We start from the raw sequence: 21525 nt of genomic DNA on the forward strand, positions 1-21525 counted from the left end.
AATTGAGAAACCTGAACCTGACACAAAAATGTGCAGGGGACAACAGTATGACATGGCTGCAAACAGTAGGTATTTGTCAAAAGCCCAGGCTTTTATACCAAAAAATATTCACTCACCAAGTATGTTCACTGTATTGCCCATTCCTTGAACATAGTTTTGACAGATTTGAGCAAGATATTCAATATCACCACTGTATGAATGTTATTTGTGAAACAGAAGTCTTTGTTTCACATTAGTGCCAAAGAATGCTGTCTTAAAAGCTTATACAAAGGTTTGAACAATCTGAAAGGATTGTGTAAAACTCAATGAGTCAAAAGACACAATACAGAAATAAAGGCAGTTAATTATTCCAGTCTTTAAAACCATAAAAGAGATAGACAAATGGAAATTTTATGGTGCTACCAAAAGCCAGAAGTCTACCCAATAAAATCCTGAGTTTGGGACTGTACTTTGATCCTTTTTTTTTGGGGGGGGGGGTGGTAATCAAAGACTTTGTCTAAGCTCCTGCAGTCCAGGAACATCAATATGACTATACAGGATATGCTGTGTTTGATACTCATCATAAATTGGTATTTCTCAACTTGTGGCTGTGGCTAATATTCTAATATAGCCACCCTAGCCCAGTGAATGAAATACTGGACATGCAATCCTTTAGGACAGGGGTTTCAGTTCTGACAACCAAGTCATTGGCTTGGTAGCAAAAAAAAAGACACATCAGTTCTATCTCAGCAAAAATGCAATTTCCCTTATTTTTCAAGCAGGGGACTGTAAGCTTCCTGATTAGGGTTTTAAGAACAGTATTTCTAATGGTGTAGTTTTTGCTCTGCTCTGATACCTTTTTCTGAGAGGTTTCAGGCTCTTTTGAAAATTCCTGCAAATTGGTTTGTGAATACACTGACCATTTTACTATTCATACTAATGGAAACAATAATTACTATTCCTGAATCAGCTATGGGAAGCAATCTCATTAGACAGTTCTTCCAGAAATATATTTTCAAACTACTGGTCACTATAGGGTGTTTTGAGCCCAATAAATAATTGGAATTTTCCCCAGAAGCAATTATTGACTTTAGAAAGAGTATAAAAAAGACACCAAGTGATACATTCACTTTCAATCTAGCTAAACTATTTAAATGTACATAAATTTATCATAAACAGAGCTACTATTTTCTTAGATGACTTCTTTTGGAAGAGACAATTAAAAGCACCTAGAATAGCTTCTATCTTTTCACACATAATGAGAAAATTTCTGGTGAGCAGAATCCAGGTACATTTTGAGGGAATAACTTATGGCATTCAGCTCAGCATGGGATCTGTAAACAGTATTCTTGTAACATGCAACTTCTGGAGGTGATTAATGATTTTCAATTAATGGTGGATAATGGTATCTTGTTTGATTGTATTCATATTGACTTTTCCAAAGCATTTGAAAAAATTCCCATTTTTGGGGCAATGTTGTTTGCCAACTAGATGGTTAACAGAATTGTTTCTTGAGCAACCTCTTTTTCTAGCTAGTTGGAAAAGGAAATGTTTTCTGGGGCAAAGTTTTTCATCAGCTAGTTCGTTAATAAAAAATTTCTGGGGAAAAGATTAACTCAAATCAGAAATTTCTTTGCTTGTCTTTACTATTGTTCTCTTAATATATTGACCTTGGCTGCATGGCTAAGATCTCCAACTTCTGTCAACAAAGACTATGCAAATGGATTGTCCCACAATTTTTTTTTCTTTTTGAATTTTTCTAGTAAATTTTTGGACAAAACAAAGGGTAATTTTATTTATTGCCAGGAAATTGTCCTAAAACAGGCTTCTGTGAAAAAGAGTGGTGTTGAGCAGAAATACTTAGAGAAGCATATGCAGATGGAATGCAATTCTGTACAAGCAACCATACAAGCAAAAATCAACAGAATGGAAATTTATGTCCCCCAAAACTAAGCTTAACTATTATAGAAGCAAAGAAGAACTATTATGAGAGCTAGTTGGAAAAGAAAAAGTTTTGCTGGGGAGAAGTTACTTGTCAACTTGTTTGAAAATGATTTTTTTTTTTCTGTAGAAATGTTCATTTCTAGTTAGTTGGAAAATTTAAGTTTTGCTGAGGAGAACTTATTAGTCAATTAGTAGGAAAAATAAAGTTTTGCTGGGGAGAAGTTACTAGTCAAATAGTTGGAAAATGAATTGTTTTCTGAGGCAGTGTTTGTTTCTAGCTAGGCTAGTTGGCAAAATTAAGTGTTGCTAGGGAGAAGTTATTAGTCAACTAGTTAAAAAATGGATAGTTTTCTGGGCAATGAATGTTTCTAGCTAGTTGGAAAATAAAAGTATGGTAATTGTTTAATTTCATCACAAACTGTCTACTATAGCACTAGAATTTCAGAGCCCTCTAGAGGACCCTGAAATTTGCCTAAATGACAGGTCTACACCTGTTGAAATTTTGACAAAACAACGTTCTAGCTTAAATTTCAGGTACTAGTTGCTTTTTCTCTGCCTTTAGTTCTGAAAATGCAATTCCTGTTATTCGAGTAGAATTTTGAGCCATATCAATGTCGTTTTTTTTTCAAAATTTAGGAAATGTATTTGCATATCTTTAAAGCCTTATAAAATGGAATTGAGCAAAGTTAAGAAGCTGAAAACAATTTTGTTGTACTTCAATTAGGCAGAAGATTATTTTGCAAGGTTTCACTTTTATAACACACATATTTTTAAAGGTCATCAAAGGTTAGGGCCCTCTTGAGGAAGAAGGAGTGGAGGTAGTTACTTCAAACCATCCTGGGACATACTTTAGTCTGTGGATTCATCCCTGAAAATTTCATTTTCCTAACCCAAACCCTTTCTGAGATAGCAAGAAGTCAATTAACAAGAATTTTACCAAAAAACCTTCCCAGGACATACTTTAGCCTTTAGACCCATCCCTAAAAGTTTCATTTTTCTAACCTAACCCCTTTCTAAGATACCCAAAAGTCAATTAACAAGGAATTTTACCCTAATTTTTCCCAATCAGTGATGATAATAAACAAACCCATGTGGCTGCCTATCGAACTGTGAGATAAAACTGTTTTTTCTTATAATTTACATCATTCCCATTCTTGTTGTACCCTAGGTGTTAATTTAAGGGACCTACCACAGTGTTGGACTTTATATATTTGGACTTCTAGGTCAATTGATCTATTTCTTCTTATTCAGCAGATGGGCTTTTCAGTCAATACTATTTAGCCCTTTTCCTTTTGGCTCACTCTGTGGGATCGACAGAGCTATGGAGCTGGTTTGTCTTATATGATTTGTAACTGCTCAGATTTGTAACTGTTTTTAAATCTCCTGGGAGTTGTGCATCTTCTTCTTCTTCACCATTTAAATTATACAGTGTTGCTGCTCTCGAGTTGCAAAGTATTTGTTTCTTTCAAAATATCCACAGATTATGAAAATTGAGCCACTCATTTTCTTCATTTGGATAAACCTGTGCAGAAGAGAGTGATAACGAACACAAAGAGCTGTATCAGTACCGGCTGGATAATTGTCCTTAAACTACTGGGGATAAGCAATTCGGGTATCTGCACTTCCCACAGGTCCAATCCAGTAATTATTTATAGATGGCGATTAATGCTGATGCATACTACTATTAGTGATTAAAAGTAATTGGCAAGTTTATACAGTTGAAAACATTAGAGACTTATATAAGTAGTTTATAGATATTAAGTGAACCGTGAAGCCTTTTACATTTTGTGCTTTGTTATTTGTCCGGGACTTACCACTGAATATTTGGCTATTTTCCCAAGAGTTATGGCTGGTAACAAACGGGCATGTTCTAGCCCAGTAAAAGGATGGGACAAGTGTTTGTCTTGTGCAATTAATTTAAGCAAGGAATCAAGTGCTATGAATTGTGATGAGTGCAATTAATGGTTATGTATTGAATGTCTTGAGCTCTCAGAACCTGAATACATCTTACTTACAAAAATGACTTGTTGCATGGGTTGTCAATGGAAATGTCCAATGTGCAAGGGAAACACCCAAGTGAGCAATGTTAATGCCTCCAAAATTACATGAGTAGTTGATGCATCTATTAAGAACTCTCTTAGTGGTTTTGAGAATGCAGTAAAGACCCTAGATGTTAAGATTAAGGAGGCAGTTAAGGACTCTTTTGCTAGCTTTAAAGATGAAATTAAAGTGGAAATTGACACTCAGTTTAAGGCAATAGAAGATAGGATTCACACTCTTAAGCAATCCTCAGGAATGGCAAAGGATAATAACACCTTAAAAGATCTAGTGACCACTGAAGTAGCTACACTGAAAAAAAACTTTAGATGAACAGTTTGAAAACCATGTAAAGGCAATGATTGCCAAGGATTGTGAAAGACAAAAAAGAAAACTTAATATAGCAGTCTTTGGAGTTCCTCCACAAATTGATGATGCCCGATTTTTAAGTGATTATTCGGCTAACTATTATGGAATCCCTGATGTTACTGTCCTGAATGTTCACAGACTAGGAAATGTAACAACCGCACCAGGTTCCAGTACTCAATGTCCTGTCCTGATTATCTTCTCAGTGGCAAATTTCAAACTAAAGAAATTAATCCTTCAGAAATCTTTTGAAAGAAAGGGTGCCATTCAATTTAGAAATGATGCATCAAAGCACGATCGCGAAAAAAGACAAAGATTGTATGAGGAATTGCATAAGAGAAGATTGAATGGGGAAGTGGACATAGTAATCAGAGGAAATAAGATTGTGTCAAAAAACTGACTCTTGCGACGTGTCAGTCACCATTGCAGGAGAATGTCATGGAATTATAGATATATCTGGTACCCCTTTAAGACTTGAAGTGTTTCCATTTGTGATAGTACTAGTGAAGTTGGCTCTCCCAAATATTCAGAAACTGAATCATATGTTAGTGCTAGATTGGATGCCAGAAACTATGAACTCATATCAGATACCATTTCTTTTAAATCATGTGACTCTGGATCAAGAGAAGCTAATAATGACAATACTATTATTGAAGGACTAATGGTACTATATAGCAATGTAGACTGTATTACCACAAAGATGAATGAAATTAAGTTGGTGATGTCAATGAGGCATGAAGTAAGTGTTTTTGCCTTCACTGAGGTGAAACCTAAATGTACTGCATTTGCTCTTACTGATACACAAATTCAAGTGCCTGGATTTGAGCTACTCACCAATCTGTCAAAGCCAAATGGTAGAGGGATAGCAGTGTATGTCAGATCTCTGCTCCAGGTAAGAGCTCTTACAGTAAATTCAGATTACAAACCTTGGGTTGAACAAATATGGATAACTATTCTGCAGCAAAGTCTCTCTGTAGTCATAGGCTGTTTTTATAGAAGTCCCAGCTCCCCTTGTCAGACAAGTTCCCTTCTAGCAATTGCATATTCTATTAATAATGTTATGAAGCATTGTTATAAGAATGTTCTTATTGTGGGAGATTTTAATTTACTGGAATTACACTGGATTGAGGGGTTTGCTGTTGCAGAAGGGGTTGAACACTCAAATTGCCAACTTCTGGACTGCCTTCATGAACATTCGCTATACCAAGCAATTGATTTTCTGACCAGGTATAGAAGTGGGCAGAACCCAACCCTAATAGACCTTTTGTTTATTAATGACAATGAGATGCTCATTAGCGTTGACTCAGAACCACCATTTGGAGCAAGTGACCATGTTGCAATTATTTTTAGGCTTAGGTTGTACCCACAGAAGGATAATTGGATTAAGCATATTTATACAAATTACAACCAGGTCAGACATGAGTTAGCAAACCAGGATTGGTCATTCATTGATGATAAGAATATGGAGGAGGCTTAGCTTGAAATGAAAAGGGTTTTAATTAAAGCAACAGAAAAACATACAGTAATTCCCTGGAAAAAAAGACCCAAAACCCTACCATTTATCACTCATGATGTCAAGCAAGCTGTACAGAAAAAGAAGAAGTATTGGTGCAAATATAAAAGTAGCCCCTCCCATGAAAACTATGAGAAATTTAAAAAAAAAACGGAATAAAGTTAGGCATCTCACAAGAAAGCTTACAACAGAATATGAAGAGTGATTGGCATTGGATTCAAAATCTAATCCTAAGAGATTTTGGAAGTATGCTTCAGCTCGGAATCTGGGGAGACACTTAGTTACAGAACTACTTGTGAATGGCAATATAGTTAGTACCCCAAACAATATAGCAGCTGAATTGAGTAGATAATTTAAGTCAGTGTTCACGCCTCCTGACAATGCCCCCTTACCAGAAGCACCAGAATATTCTATTGGGGAACCTATGCAAAAGATAACTGTGGTTGCCTCTGATGTGGAGAGGCAGCTGGAGCTGCTTAATCCTAACAAATCAATTGGCCCTGATGAAGTTCACCCACAAGTATTGAAAGAAGCTCATGCAGAAATAGCCCTTCCCCTTACAAACATGCTTCAGAAGTCTCTTGATACTATACAGAATCCTCAAGACTGGCGGGATGCTAACATTACACCTGTACACAAAGGAGGTAGCTGCAACAACATTTCCAATTATCAACCCATTAGTCACATCTGTAGCTGGTAAAATCTTAGAAGGAATCATGAATACTCACATTGTCAAACACCTGACCACCAATGAGCTGCTCAATGATAGTCAGCATGGCTTTAGACATGGATGCTCGGTTGAAACTAATTTGATTGATGCATATGATTATGTTACTGAGCATCTAGATCAAGCAATCCCTGTTGACTTAGTTCTATTGGATTTTGCAAAAGCCTTTGATAAAGTATGTCACCATTGACTAAGGACCAAGTTATTTGCAATTGGAATACATAATGAAATCATAAAGTGGGTGTTCTAGTTTCTTTCCAGGAGAAAGCAAAGGGTGAAAATATTTGGAAAAGATAGACAGGTATTCTTTTCAGAAGAGGTGGAAGTATTAAGTGGAGTGCCCCAGGGAACCATCTTGGGACCAACTTTATTCAACATTTATATTAATGATGCACCAACCATAGTCAAAAATAAAATAGGTCTTTATGCTGATGACTCCAAACTCATTGGAACTGTCAATACACCGAATAAGAGAGCCTCTATGCAGAATGACCTGTGGGTACTTTCCCATTGGGCAACTTTGTGGAGGCTTGAATTCAATGTTTGGAAAAGATGGACAGGTATTCTTTTCAGAAGAGGTGGAAGTATAAAGTGGAGTGCCCCAGGGAACCATCTTGGGACCAACTTTATTCAACATTTATATTAATGATGCACCAACCATAGTCAAAAATAAAATAGGTCTTTATGCTGATGACTCCAAACTCATTGGAACTGTCGATACACCTGATAAGAGAGCCTCTATGCAGAATGACCTGTGGGTACTTTCCCATTGGGCAACTTTGTCGAGGCTAGAATTCAATGTAAATAAATGTCAAACAATCCACTTTGGAAAGAAAAATGAGAAATGCCTTATCATACATTAGGGATGGATGGATCAAGACAGACTATTATGTCATCTGAAGTGGAGAGAGACTTGGGGGTCATAGTCAATAAAGAATTAAAATTCACTATACACACACACAGCTGTAGCCAAAGCACTCCAAACCCGGGGCATTATAAAAAGAACAATCACTAGTAGGTCACCTATGGTGATGACTAAATTATATAAGGCATTGGTCAGGCCTAATTTGGAGTTTGGCATGTGTGTTGCTAGCCCCCTCAACAAAGGTGACCAGCAGAAGTTAGAAACAGTTCAGAGACAGGCTACAAAAGCAATTGAGGGATGCAAATATTTAAACTACTCATCTCATTTGAAGAGGCTGAAACTCCCCACTCTTGTCTACAGACATAAAAGGGGTGATATTATCATGATGCATAAGCTCCTGAATTACAACTCTCCATTAAATAAGCTATTTCAACTTGACCAGTCTGCCAGAACTAGGGGGCATAGTCAGAAACTGTATCAGAAGAGAGCTGCCACTACTCTACGCAATATCTTCTTAACTTATAGAATAGTGAGTTTGTGGAATTCTCTCACCAAAAAAGCAGTCACTACCCCCAGCACTGCTGCCTTTAAAAGAGCTGTTGATGGAGAATGGTCATCAAAGCTATGGCAAACTGAGTGGGATGCCGTTGAGATGTCCAATCATCATCATCACTAACCAGCAATTCTACAGGATTTAATCCTTATTTAACTGGACAATGCAATTTAAGGTAATAGTCAAAGAGTGAATATTCCATTTCCCTTGCATTTTTTCAATGCATCTCTCTTGCTTCAAACTGTGCACCCATAAGCTGAATCACCTGTGACCAAACAAGAACCAGAAACACAAGTGATTGGTGGCAATATCCACCAGAAATTCATAATTTGAGCTCTATAGCCTACTTACATAGGCTATTAGAGGTTGGAGGGGGGGGGGGGGGGTAAAGTATAGTAGGACTCCATATAGACCTTTACCAATAAGCCTACTAAACATAGGCCTAATCTACCAGGAAACTGACAATCTACAACATACAAAAATTTAATCCATGGAACCTTGAGTGTCAGAAATTAAGCTGTATAGATCCTGATGGACCTTAATTGGTTCCAAAGCACAAATAAAGGTAAGGTCTAGCTACCAGCACAATAAATTGACATAATGTTTCTTCTGAAAATAGACCCCTCCTCCCTTCCAATAAACATGGCACTGTCCACTCCTAAAAATCGGTAACAAATATAAAAGGAAAAAGAATTCTTCCGTAGCCTATTCGATATAAGACACTATATATTCAACCTGAAGATTCCCTTCTATTTGTCTTTCGCACTGATGACAGTAATATCGCCTGTGTTCAGTTGATGGTTCATCCATTTTCTAATGGTTTATCAAATACTTGACTTAATTTGTTGCTTTATCTTTTCTTCCATTGACCATGAAAAGGATGCAGTAAATTTGGATAATACCTGTGAGCGCTAAAGCCGTGTCTACACTTTGGATTTTCTAGAAAACACGGACGGAAGACTAAGTGATTTCTGCCATTTGATTTCCCTATTATTAATTGGAAACCAAATCAGACTCCTTTGTCCATCAGAAGAAACTTGATCATCATTCTGATTAATTCCCTGTAAAACGTTCAAAACATATGTCTTGACCTTTGGTTCCCGAGTCCTTGTTGTTGCTATCATTATATTATAGTAACTTCTCAAGTATTGTGGCCTGAGTTTGATATCCATAGGGCTCCTTTCTAGAAACAAAGAAAGTTGTTTTTATAGCACTTTCGCCACGGAAGTATAAATTGAATATTAGATGACTTTTTTCTGTGGGTCCTTAGGTTTTTTCTTCTACATATAAATTAATTAGAAAGTCTTTTCATTTGAATGTTTCTGATAAGTACTTGAAGCCTCTTCGTAAGTCAGTTGGTAATTTTAGAGCAATATATGAAATTTATCAGTAGGCACCAGGCCTTTCCTTTCGATTCTATGACTGATAAAACTCCAAAAAAACGAGAAAATCCATCTTTGCTATTGGTAATCTGACTTGTCCACTCATTTATTGCCACCTTTCGTGCCATACTCAGAAATTAAAAATTAGGAAATTTGAAGCAGTCTGGAATAGTCGTTGTTTTCCTTCTGAATTCTTCAGAAAACATCGAATATTGACGCAGCTTAAGCTATGTTTGTGTTTTGGCATTTTCTAGACAAATTGCCACTTTTTATACTTTTTTTGTAACTCTAATTCAATTTCACACTTTTTAAAACTTTAAAGACCAATCAGGTGTATTTGAGGTTCTTTTCAGGAAGGCAGAATTTCAGGAACGAATATATATCTTCATTCTGCTGACTTCATCAGTATATGTCATGATGAAGATTAGACTTTGTAAAATCAGTATTTTACTGTTTAACCTTTGAGTTGTGTCTTTTTATGTAATCTTGGAATAGTATTATAAAAATATTTTCGGTGGTATTTTCAATTGTAACAATTTAATGCAAAACTAAACCGACTGTTTCACAGTTGATTAATAGACCTAATATTCCTTATTCTTTCAAAAACAAATATACAATCATTTTCTAAACAAATGACATAAATATCCTTTAAATTGTAGATTTGCAATATGACCTTACATTTGTAATCTTCACCTTTAGTACAGCTTATTCAAATTGACAGCAATTAGCTATATACGTCAACAAGAAGAAAAAATTACATTCTCTTTTTGTTGTAAAAAAAAAATAAAAAATGCTGACATAATGTCAATATTTTACAGTAAGCCAAATTACAAACTGCTTTTATGTGACAGAAATGATCTAGAGTTTAAAACACAGGAGATAATTTTTACTCCATTGTGGTGAAGTAGAAAAACGTAATGGAAGTATTAAAACTACTTCTTAAGACAATATACACGATGATTCTCCTTACTTATAACTTGCATCGTTTCAACGCCCTTTAAGCCAACAAGAATTAAATAAAGGATCAAAATTCCGTGTCATGTTGACAGAGATATTAATTCAAATGCGGCTTTGTTACTATTTCATTTACCACCTTCAACAAAATGTAGCCTAGAAAAATCCAAAATGTCGATGCAGCTAAGCATGATGAGTGTTATCATACGGTTGCCGTATTGTCGCAATTATGGAATCACGGGAGGGAAACTCAAATTTATGCCATATTTATCGATCAAATTAATATATATCAAACTTTTTCGAACTGTGAAAAAACACCTTACACCTTGGCTATTCTACCCTTACCATTTTCACTGCACCCACTATCTTTACTTATCATACTACCTACAAGTCATACTACTAATCATACTCATACTAATCATACTATCCAACTAGTCATAACGACTTATTCTTCTTAAAATTAAATTTAAAACCTATTCTTGCACCCTGTACTTATTAAAGCTCTAAAGGCTAATTCAATATGCTAGCGTTTTCATGTAGAAGGCTTGAATCATCAGCATAACCTAAGTCTAAGACAGTTATCCTTCGTAATTCAATTTCGTGTTCTCCTATTCTTTTCTGTGCTCCTTAGGACGAAGTCTGTCAAAATGATCCAAAAACATGGGGTTGGAACGTAGCCCTGTTTATCTCCTGATTCAATACGAAACCTTATTTCCTACCTTAACCACAGCAATTTTATACTCGTACATGCCACTAATCACCTTAATATGTTTGTCTGGAATCTCATACAAGGAAAGGGCCCTTGCTAAAGCTGATTTATCAGCTGAATCAAAACGCTTGCTCATTATCTGTAAAACTGAAGACTAAAGGTGTTTAATAACTCTGACACTTCTCAATATATAATCTAAGAATAAATATTTGATCAACATATCCTCTTTCTTTCATAAAACCGCAGTGTTCTTCTCTTAAAACTTTATCTGCAGCATATCTAAGCATAAAAAGTATCATCAGACTAAGTAATTTTCTTCCTATAGAAACCAGGTTAATGGCTCTAAAATTACCACATTCACTCCAATTATCTTTCTTATGGAGGGGTTTAGTTAGAGTTTTCTTAAATTGCTAGGTCCTCCCTTTTCAAAAATCGTATTCATAATGTTCAGTAACTTGTCTTTAACTTCACAACCACCATATTTAAAAAGAAAACTGATTCATCACGCTATCAGTACGTTGGACCTTATTATTTTTTAATCCTCTTGGTACTGTCACTAATTCTTTCTCAAAAAATAGCAAAATAAATCTTTCTTCACATCCAAAGTGTTAAAATCTTATTCCTTTTTTTCTATATCTTTTCCTGTAAATCTATTACGGTTTAGCACATTCTCAAAACGTTATGCCCATTTTTCCTTAACTCTTTTATTTTAGACTTTTTTTTCTGCAAGCTACTTAAGGACTACCCTACTCCTAATCCTGTTTTTCAGTCTTTTTTGTATTTCCAGCAAAACAGATGTTTTTCTGAATTTTAAAATATAGGAAAATATTACGAGTCATTTTGCATAAAATAGTTTTTCAGATATACGTTTCATAAACAGCGAAGTAATAATTCTTGTTCGTTTTAAGTCTTAACCTCACTCTTTACCTCCATTAGAATAGTTTTTTGTGTTTCTAAATTATTTAATACACACAAGGCTTGCTACAAATAGAGAATATTCCAATAAAGAATTGTTCTAACTTTAATGAAATTGAATAGTATGAATATTTTTTTGTGGTTTAACTGAGCAATGGCTCATCAGTGAGTTTTTGAGTCAGCTTTTTTTTTTTTTTTTTTTTTTTTTTTTTTAGAGTAATCTTTACTCAACGGCCATTAGTCATTGTATTAGCTGAATTTATTAGCCAAAATAAACTATTAGCCGAAATAACCGCTTAAGTTTTATGTACTAAATTTTATTCACATCTTCAGAAAATTCCTCTTTAATTTCTTTTATTTTTGAAAAGCATTGAAGTCTTAATCATTATTTATTGCTTACGTACTTTAGGAATAAAAGATCAGATACACATGCTAACGGTCACAAAAAGGGGAGAGGTAGAGAGCGAAGGTGTTGATACCGAGGGTGTCAAAAAAAAAAAAAAAACTCCCAAGAGAAGCATGTGCTACCAGGACATTTATCTTTATTAAGGCTTAAATAAGAATGCTTCTCATTGTCTTATTTCAATATATTTTAACGTCTTCTTATTTTTCAGGGAGAGGAGAAGAATATTACACACACCTTCTCTCAGTGTTCATATTCGACATCTCTGTAGACAATATTTACAATATTTAACTATTTATATTCCATTAATTAATTATTAGGAAATTGTTGAGAATAATTTAGTGCTTTTAGAAAGACACTTTTCGGACTAACATGGTTATTTTACGACCTCATCCCATTCCCTCCAAATTTTTTTAAGATTACCCCTCCAAATATTATGGGAAGGTTACAGCAAAAAATTTTTTTTAGCATTTAATAATCAGTTATGTTAACATGCATTACGCTAAGATACTAGCCCCGTTTCTTTTTTAGAGAATTAATCTGTTATAATCTCCCACCTTTTGACAGAACATATTTTAACGAAAATACAAGCAGTCTGACCTTACACTTTTGGTGTTCTTTTTGCAAACATTTCTTCTCATTGTAGTCTGCACCTCGTTCAATTTGTTATATTATTTAACTAATAAGTATTTTTTTTTGCAATTCTTAGTTAATTTTGAACGTGTTCTTAGCTAATTAAAAAGTTGACTACGAAACAATTGTTAAGTATTCTTCATTCTTGAATATCTTGAAAGAATTTCTGGCAAAAAATTCGAAATCGACAACTCATGCTTGCCTCGAAGGTAAAAGACTTGCATGGTAAAATTAATCTTTTGCAAAATATGATTATACATTTAGGGTTTCCCAGATTGAATGATGCAGTAATTTACTTGATTTGCTCGCTCAGAGGCTGTATTTCGTATACTGGAGCTTATTTATCTTTGTCTAAAAATAGAGATGTAAAAGTTTCGCAAAATAGTTGATTTCTTGGTAGCCTACATGCTTCCGGCCTACTTCGTTGTTTTGACTATTTCAGGCCTAACATTCCTGAGCCTAAAGGTCTGTTCCCAATTTCTTGTACGGATCAAGTTATAGAAGCTTCGAAATTTCTGTAACACTTTCCGTTTTATTTGAAAAGCCTGGTGAAATTCCTCAATTCATACTTAGTTCAGGCACACAGGATTTTGATGAAATCCTTAAAGGGTGAGAGGATTCCTTTAATGTTTTCCTTAGAGGGCGAGAGGATTCTTGAGTTGAAAAATTTTCAACTCTGAACGTAGAATCACTTAGGTTATTTTCCGGCAAATGAAATTCTAAAAAAGTAGACATATTAGTTAACTAAGTTTTGTTAAATCAAACACAACTCTGATCAGTTGTCTTAGACTTGTTGAGATTGTTATCAAAGTTCTCTTTTCAATGTTTTATTTAGCAATGAGCTGTATCAAGCAAAAATGTCTGATTCTCCATATTCTCCAAAAGTCTGAGCAGAATTTAATAAAATCCTTGATGTAAGATCTTAAAACTTTGATAAATAACAAACGGGCTTATTCTGAAATAGCGGCACTTCACAAAATAAAACAAGTAAACGATATTTCTTTATTTAAACAAATTTAATTGCTGCTGAAACCTTGGACTTGGTACGGTCCCGGAATTTAAAGGAACAGTCGGAGTGATCGCAGGAAATGCATGCACAAATCCAAAACAATGTGGAGGTAACTGTCCTATTGGTGGCTGACTGTTTAAATAAATAGGTGACTGAAAATGAGGTCTGAGGTCGCACCACCCAATGTTATACGGTTGAGATTGTGTAGGTAAGATGTCTTTTGGCGTTTCGGGTTTTCTTTCCTTATTTTCATGCTTGGGGTTTAGAGAATCTTTCCTTGACTTTGTTCTTCGGTTCTGGTACCATACTTTGACCTAAAATAAGCTTATATTAAAATTCGGACAAATTTCAATTCACATCTTAACGGTTATTGCCTGTTTAACTTTCATCTTTATACCTAGTAATTGCTTCTCAGTTAGAATATACTCAGCATCTGTTGCTTCAATGTATAATTTCAAAGATTTTCACTAAACGGGCTTTAATTTTTATGCTCTCTAGATGTCCTTGACTGCTAAATTCTCCTTCGAAGCTATAAGTGCTAAGAATTATCAACCAAAAGTCACACAGAGCGAAATTGCCGATAAATCTTACAATCTGAAATTAGCCGAAAACTACAAAGAAAGAAAAATAAAACGTGTTGCAACTGGAAAGGACTGTTTGTATATAACAGAAAACTTGTCAAAATTTGACAAATCACTCTTTACGCTAAAGTTTGACACTTAGCCACAATTCTGCTTTTTAAAACAATTAAAAGCTTTAGCGTGAAGAGCGAGGGATTGCGGAGGGGACAACACATTTCATATACGGAGTAATTTCTGTTCGTTTTAAGTTTTAATGTCGCTCCTTACTTTCAGTTAAAAAAACTAGTGTTTTTTATGTAATAACAAATAAACACGCACCCGTGATCTGTCTTCTGGCAAAAAATACGAAATTCCACATTTTTGTAGATAGGGGCTTGAAATTTTTGCTACAGTGTTCTCTGATACGCTGAATGTGATGATGTGATTTTCGTTAAGATTCTATGACTTTTAGGGGGCGTTTCCCCCTATTTTCCAAAATAAGGCAAATTTTCTCAGGCTCGTAACTTTTGATGACAAAGACTAAATTTGATGAAACTTATATACTTAAAGCCAGCATGAAAATCCGATTCTTTTGATGTATCTTTTGAATCAAAATTTCGTTTTTTAGAGTTTCGTTTACTTTTGAGCCGGGTCGCTCCTTACTGTTCGTTACCACGAACTGTTTGAAAGACACTATTTCATAAGAACTTCAAACACTTGTGGCTCTGGAGGAATGGTATGGAGGAAGGTTTAAACCAAAAGTCATGCGAAAAATTTATGATCAATCAGTTAGTGGTAACGAGCTGTTGGTAAGGAGCGACTCGACTCAATAGTATCCAAAACTCAAAAAAAAGGAATTTTGATACCAATAGATATATCAAAAGATTTAAATTTTAATGCTGATCTTAAATATATTAAATAAAAAAAACAAGTTTTTTAAATGAAAGTAAGGAGCGACATTAAAACTTAAAACGAACAGAAATTACTCCGTATATGAAAGGGACTTTTCCTTCTCAACGCCCCCCTCTTTACGCTAAAGTTTGACTCTTTCTCTTAACTCTACATTTCAAAACAGTAAAAAAACTTTAGCGTAAAGAGCGGGGCGTTGAGAAGGAAAAGCCCCTTTCATATACGGAGTAATTTCTGTTCGTTTTAAGTTTTAATGTCGCTCCTTACTTTCATTTAAAAAACTTGTTTTTTTTAATTTAATTTCTGAACGTTTTTGAATCAATGCATGTTTTGATTTTGGCTCTCCGCAGAGGAATAATTAAAACGAAATTTGTATATTTATTTTGTTTTGGCTAAATGGCTTTCTCATAATTTTGATCGAATGATTTTGAGAAAAAAAGAGCGGGGGGAGGAAGACTAATTGCCCTCCGATTTTCGGTTAATTAAAAAGGCAACTAGAACTTTTAATTTTTTACGAATCTTTTTGTAAGTAAAAGATATACATAACTTATAAATTAGCTTACGTAAAGAACTTTTGTATTCTTATGTTTTTGTTACATATATGAGGGGGTTCGCCCCCTCGTCAGTACCTCGCTCTTTACACTAAAGCTTAAATTTTGTCCCAATTCATTAAGAATGACCCCTGAATCACAAAAGCCGCAGAATAAATAGTTGAAATTACTAAAAATACTTTAGCGTAAAGAGCGAGGTATTAGGAGGAGGTGAGCCCCTCATATGGGTAATAATCTCTGTTCGTCTTAAGTTTTAATGCTGCTGCTTACTTCCAGCTGAAAAAAAAACTTTTTCATTGTTTTTTTTAAGTAATGCTAGTAAATCCTGCGCTCCCTTCATGGACATTTTCTTCCCCCATGACAAATTCCTCGATGGAAAGTTCCCCCAGCATATCCCCCTCTTCTCAACCCCTGCCTCCAACCGAAAAATCCTCCTGAAAACGCCTGTACACTTCCCAATAACCATTACTATATGTAAGCACTGGTCAAAGTTTTGAACTTGTAACCCCTCCCACGGGGACTGTGGGGGAGTAAGTCGTCCCCAAAGACATAGTTATAAGGTTTTTCGACTACGCTGAATAAAATGGCTATCTCAGAATTTTGATCCGCTGACTTTGGGAAAATAATTAGCGTGGGAGGGGGCCTAGGTGCCCTCCAATTTTTCGGTCACTTAAAAAGGGCACTAGAATTTTTCATCTCTGTTAGAATGAGCCCTCTCACAACATTCTAGGACAACTGGGTCGATACGATCACACCTGAAAAAAAACAAAAAACAAACAAATAAACACGCATCCGTGATCTGCCTTCTGGCAAAAAATATAAAATTCCACATTTTTGTAGATAGGAGCTTGAAACTTCTACACTAGGGTTCTCTGATACGCTGAATCTGATGGTGTGATTTTCGTTAAGATTCTATGACTTTTAGGGCGTGTTTCTCCCTATTTTCTAAAATAACGCAAATTTTCTCAGGCTCGTAACTTTTGATGGGTAAGACTAAACTTGATGAAACTTATATATTTACAATCAGCATCAAAATGCGATTCTTTTGATGTAGCTATTGGTACCAAAATTCTATTTTTTAGACTTTTGGTTACTATTGAGCCGGGTCGCTCCTTACTACAGTTTGTTACCACGAACTGTTTGATAACTTTCATAAAATTTAGTCTTACCCATCAAAAGTTACAAGAATGAGAAAATTTGCCTTATTTTCGAAAAAGGGGAAACACCCGCTAAGAGTAAAAGAATATTAATAAAAATCACACCATCAGATTTAATGTATCAGAGAACCCCACTGCAGTGGTTTCAAGCTCCTATCTTCAAAAACGTGGAACTTTGTATTTTTGCCATAAGAAAGATCACGGATGCGTGTTTATTTGTTTTTGTTGTTGTTTTTTTTCCCAGGGGTAATCGTATCAGTCCAGTAATCCTTAGAATGTCATGATAAAGCTAATTCTAACAGAAATTAAAAGTTTTAGTGCCCTTTTTAAGTGACTAAACACATTGGAGGGGAACTAGGCTCCCTCCCATGATAATTTTTTACCTAATGTCACCGGATCAAAATTATGAGATGGTTATTTTGTTCCGCACAGTGGAGAAATCTATTAACTACATCTTTTAGAATGACTTTATTCCCCACAGTTCCCGGGGGAAGGGCTACAAGTTACTAACTTTGCCAATTGTTAACATATAGTATTGGTTATTGGGAAGTATACAGGCATTTTTAGGGGTGATTTTGCTGGTGGAGGGAGAGGGGTCAGGGGTCACGTGGGAGGATTCTTTCCATGAGTAATTTATCATGGGGGACAAGAATTTCCATGAAGGGGGTACTGGATTTTCCAGCATCATTAAAAAAAGCAATGAAAAATTAAATTAAAAAATAAGTTTTTTCAACTGAAAGTAAGAAGAAACATTAAAACTTGAAACGAAGAGAAATTATTACGTATATTAGGGGGTTTGTTCCCTAATCAATAACTCACTCTTTACGCTAAAGTATTTTTAGTAATTTCAAAAGAGTTATCTGAACAAAATTTGAAGTTTAGTGTAAAGAGCGAGGTAATAACGAAGGAGCAAACCCCTCTCATGTACTTAATAAAAAATACGAACATAGAAGCTCGTTACATAAGTTAATTCGTAAGTTATGTATATTTATTACTAATAAAAACGCTCGTAAATAAAATTGAAAGTTCTAGTGGACTTTTTAAGTAACAAAAAAAATTGGAGGGCAGCTACGCCCCCTACCCAGCCTCTTTTTTCTAAAAGTCATCCGATCAAAACTTCGAGAATGTCATTTCGCCAAAAAAAGTAAAAATTAATATGCAAATTTCACTTTGATTATTCATGCACAATGAGCCAAAATCAAAACCTGCACACTAATTCAAGACAGTTCAGAAATTAAATGAAAAAAATAACAAGTTTTTTAACTGAAAGTAAGGAGCGACATTAATACTTAAAATGAACAGAAATTATTCCGTATATGAAAGGGGCTGCCCCCTCCTCAACGTCCTGCTCTTAACGCTAAGTTTGACTCTTCATCTCAGTTCTACTTTTTAAAACAATAAAAAAAACTTTAGCGTGAAGAGCGGGACGTTGACGAGGGGACAGCCCCTTTCACATACGGAATAATTTCTGTTCGTTTTAAGTTTTAATGTCACTCCCTACTTTGAGTTAAAAAAAAAACTTGTTTTTTACTTATTTAATTTTCAGTATATATTGACAATGAAAGCATCATTTCAAAATTTGGACACCTTTCAACTGAGATGATATAAACCATCTTTAAATCAAATCCTGTACCTTAGAGGACAAGACCCACAGGACTAGAATAGGACTAGGACTAGAATAGCAAAATACGAGAATTCAGTTGGGATCCCTAAGTTATGGACTGGAGCCATTTTATTGTAACTTTTCTAAGTCCTTCTCGTTTTTGATTAAGAAACCTGGGAGAGCTATATATTGTTCTTTATCATTTCCACAATTTCACCTGCCCCTGCCCCTGGATAACTTACCATGGGAGAACTCATGCTCAAGAGTCATTTCTGTTGAAAATTATATTTATGAGCCCCCCCCCCCCGAAGAATTAAATAGCCCCCAATTCATTTGATTTAACGGAAGAGAGCCTTAAATAGCCTATTTAAAGATATTTTGAGAACAAGGGAAATTTTACAATAGTATTTTGTTACCAATTTGAAGTTTTCGTGCCATCGTCATCCATTACTTTGTGAGTACGACCGCATTAAGAAAAAATCAAAACAGTATTTCCCCATCCCATTTATGGTCTATTTTTGTAATTTTGTTGCTGTTAATTTAAGGCCCACTTAACAGATGCGAAAACCCTTGTTGATAATAATAGGACACCAGTGGGATTGCTTCACTTGAAAAGAGATTTCACTAATACTGCGATATAGCCACCTCTAATTGAATCAACTAAAGTTTTCCATGGAATTCTTTTGCCAATCTGAAAATTTTATGAAAAAATCTGATGGGCCCTAAATGACGCTAAATAAATTTATTGTGAGTGAGCCTATACTATGGGCTACTGAAGCTAAGCATACAAAAACTCAATAGCTTCATTACAAGGACCCTCCCATTCTGCAGTGGAGTCCCAAGAGCATATAAAAATGATTGAATAAAAAAACTTTTGAGCTTTAATTAGGGTTTAATAGGCATTAAAACCAATGAAAAATTCCGGCATATTTGAATTTAACAAAGATTACCAAGAAATTATGGAAATTCTTTTTTTTTTCAATTATTCTTGTACTGGTCGTAAAACACGAGCTCAAACACATACATAATAGACTATATAAATATGTACTATATAAAAAGACCATGAAAATATATTTTAACTGCAGAAACCAAGCTTTTACAGAGTAAGAAAAACATAAAAAATAAGATAAGGAAGGAAATATTGCTTAAAAATATAATAGAAAAATGCATAGGGTCTCCTTATACCTCAACCAAAACTATTTGACAAAACTTAAGGTATTCTTATGTACCTCATGCTTCAAATAAAACTATTGGACAACAAATAAGTAACAGTATTTCTATTTCTTTTGCTATAGATAAATGTATTTTAATAAATAAGGTATTTTTACATACCTTACACCTCAAGTAAAACTGTTCGACGAAAAATTTGAAACAATATTTCTATTTTATTTTGCAATGCATATTGAAACTTTTGCAGACTATCTGGCCTATGATGCCCTATGGAAGATTGAATCGAAGATAAAGTAAAAAACCGTCCATGATTAAGTAAATATTTACGCCCATTTACAGGGGCTGAGGCAACATGGATCCCTGGTGCCGTAGTTGGGAGGCTTGGACAAGATTCCCAAAAGTTGATTACTCTGGTAATTTCTAGTTCAATCCAAACTTGTTTTTGGAGGGGCTGGGAGGTTAACTTTGCTCCTAGCACTACCCATTGTGATAATGGTTATGTTTATCTTAGGTAGGGTGTCTAAAAAGCAAACAGTTTCCTCGTTTGTTTATTTTTTTTTCCATTTTTAAATCGCATTGCCTTTTGGTGAAACTTCACAGTCTTTTAAAAATGTTTTATTAGTTGAAAAGAAGTTTTTATTAACTTCGTTTCAGAAAACTATATTCTATAGCAATCAACTTAATTTTTTAGCAAAAGAATACTTAAATCAAAAGGCTTAGATTGAATAAATGAAGCAACATGTAATAATAAGACACAAAGGAGATATTCATGATAGTTAATCAAGGATGTGTGTAACTGAACCCCAAGCAAATGAACCCCTGTAACCAAACCACTATGCCACTGAACCACCGTGCAACTGAACCCCCCTATAATTGAACCACCACGCAGCTTATGCTAAAAAGACGTTAAAATAGAATAGGCTTCCAGTACTTCTTCGACTTCAAATCTTTTGCAGCCTTAATCCTCTTGAGACCGGGCACTCGTGAATAATTTCCTCTGTCTGACCGTACCTAATAGCCCTAAATTTTCCTATCTCTAAAAGCCCACCAAGGATTTTTAGTTCATACACTAAATTCTCCTCCCAGTCAGATCGTCTATGTTTTCTCTTACCCTATTACGGAACATGTAATAAAACTATATTTTAATAGTTTATACTTAAACCTAAATTGTCAAGCTCACGTCAGTCGAAACTGAACCAAAAACTCTGGAGACATCCACAATTAACAGTGGTATCGTTGGGGGGGGAGTTACAAGGGGGCGGTTTCCCCCCAGTAGCTTAGAAAAAAAGGTTGGATTTATTAAGTAGCTTTAAAACTGTTGCTTGTATCAAGTGTCAAATTTGTTCTTTACTTTGAGCAGAATTTTTTAACTATATAGCAAATAGATTTTTTTAATTAATCCATGCTACTTTTTAACATACGGGAAAAATAGGGATCGATTATACTTCATAGTATGTTCTATACTAATATTTTTCCAAATATAATGCCTTTGAAACCTAATCATCAAGTAAAATGTGAGCCTAGTTAATGGCAAAATTGAAATATATTCTATACTTCCTGTTTCGCCACATTTGCTCAGGTCAATT

The 21525-nt window shown here is 34.8% G+C and overlaps 2 protein-coding genes across 9 annotated transcripts in view; both read right to left on the bottom strand.

The window, feature by feature from the left end:
* Positions 1-8872, bottom strand: part of LOC136040930 (E3 ubiquitin-protein ligase RNF126-B-like) — a 43767-nt gene extending 34895 nt beyond the window's left edge. For both annotated transcript variants that reach the window (XM_065725358.1, XM_065725356.1), the window contains exon 1: positions 8720-8872. In XM_065725358.1, the coding sequence (XP_065581430.1) occupies positions 8720-8794 (75 nt within the window). In that variant the 5' untranslated portion in view covers positions 8795-8872. The remainder of the gene's footprint in view (positions 1-8719) is intronic.
* Positions 8873-13863: 4991 nt separating this feature from the next.
* LOC136040750 (ventral anterior homeobox 1b-like) overlaps positions 13864-21525 on the bottom strand; it is an 86289-nt gene continuing 78627 nt past the window's right edge. For all 7 annotated transcript variants that reach the window (XR_010620871.1, XR_010620872.1, XR_010620868.1 and 4 more), the window contains one exon: positions 13864-14303. Coding sequence is in view for 2 of the 7 variants with exons in the window: in XM_065725065.1 (XP_065581137.1) it covers positions 13983-14303 (321 nt within the window). In the remaining 5 variants the exon portion in view is untranslated. The remainder of the gene's footprint in view (positions 14304-21525) is intronic.

The sequence above is a fragment of the Artemia franciscana genome, chromosome 21 (assembly GCF_032884065.1).
Source record: "Artemia franciscana chromosome 21, ASM3288406v1, whole genome shotgun sequence".
Classification (NCBI taxonomy): domain Eukaryota; kingdom Metazoa; phylum Arthropoda; class Branchiopoda; order Anostraca; family Artemiidae; genus Artemia; species Artemia franciscana.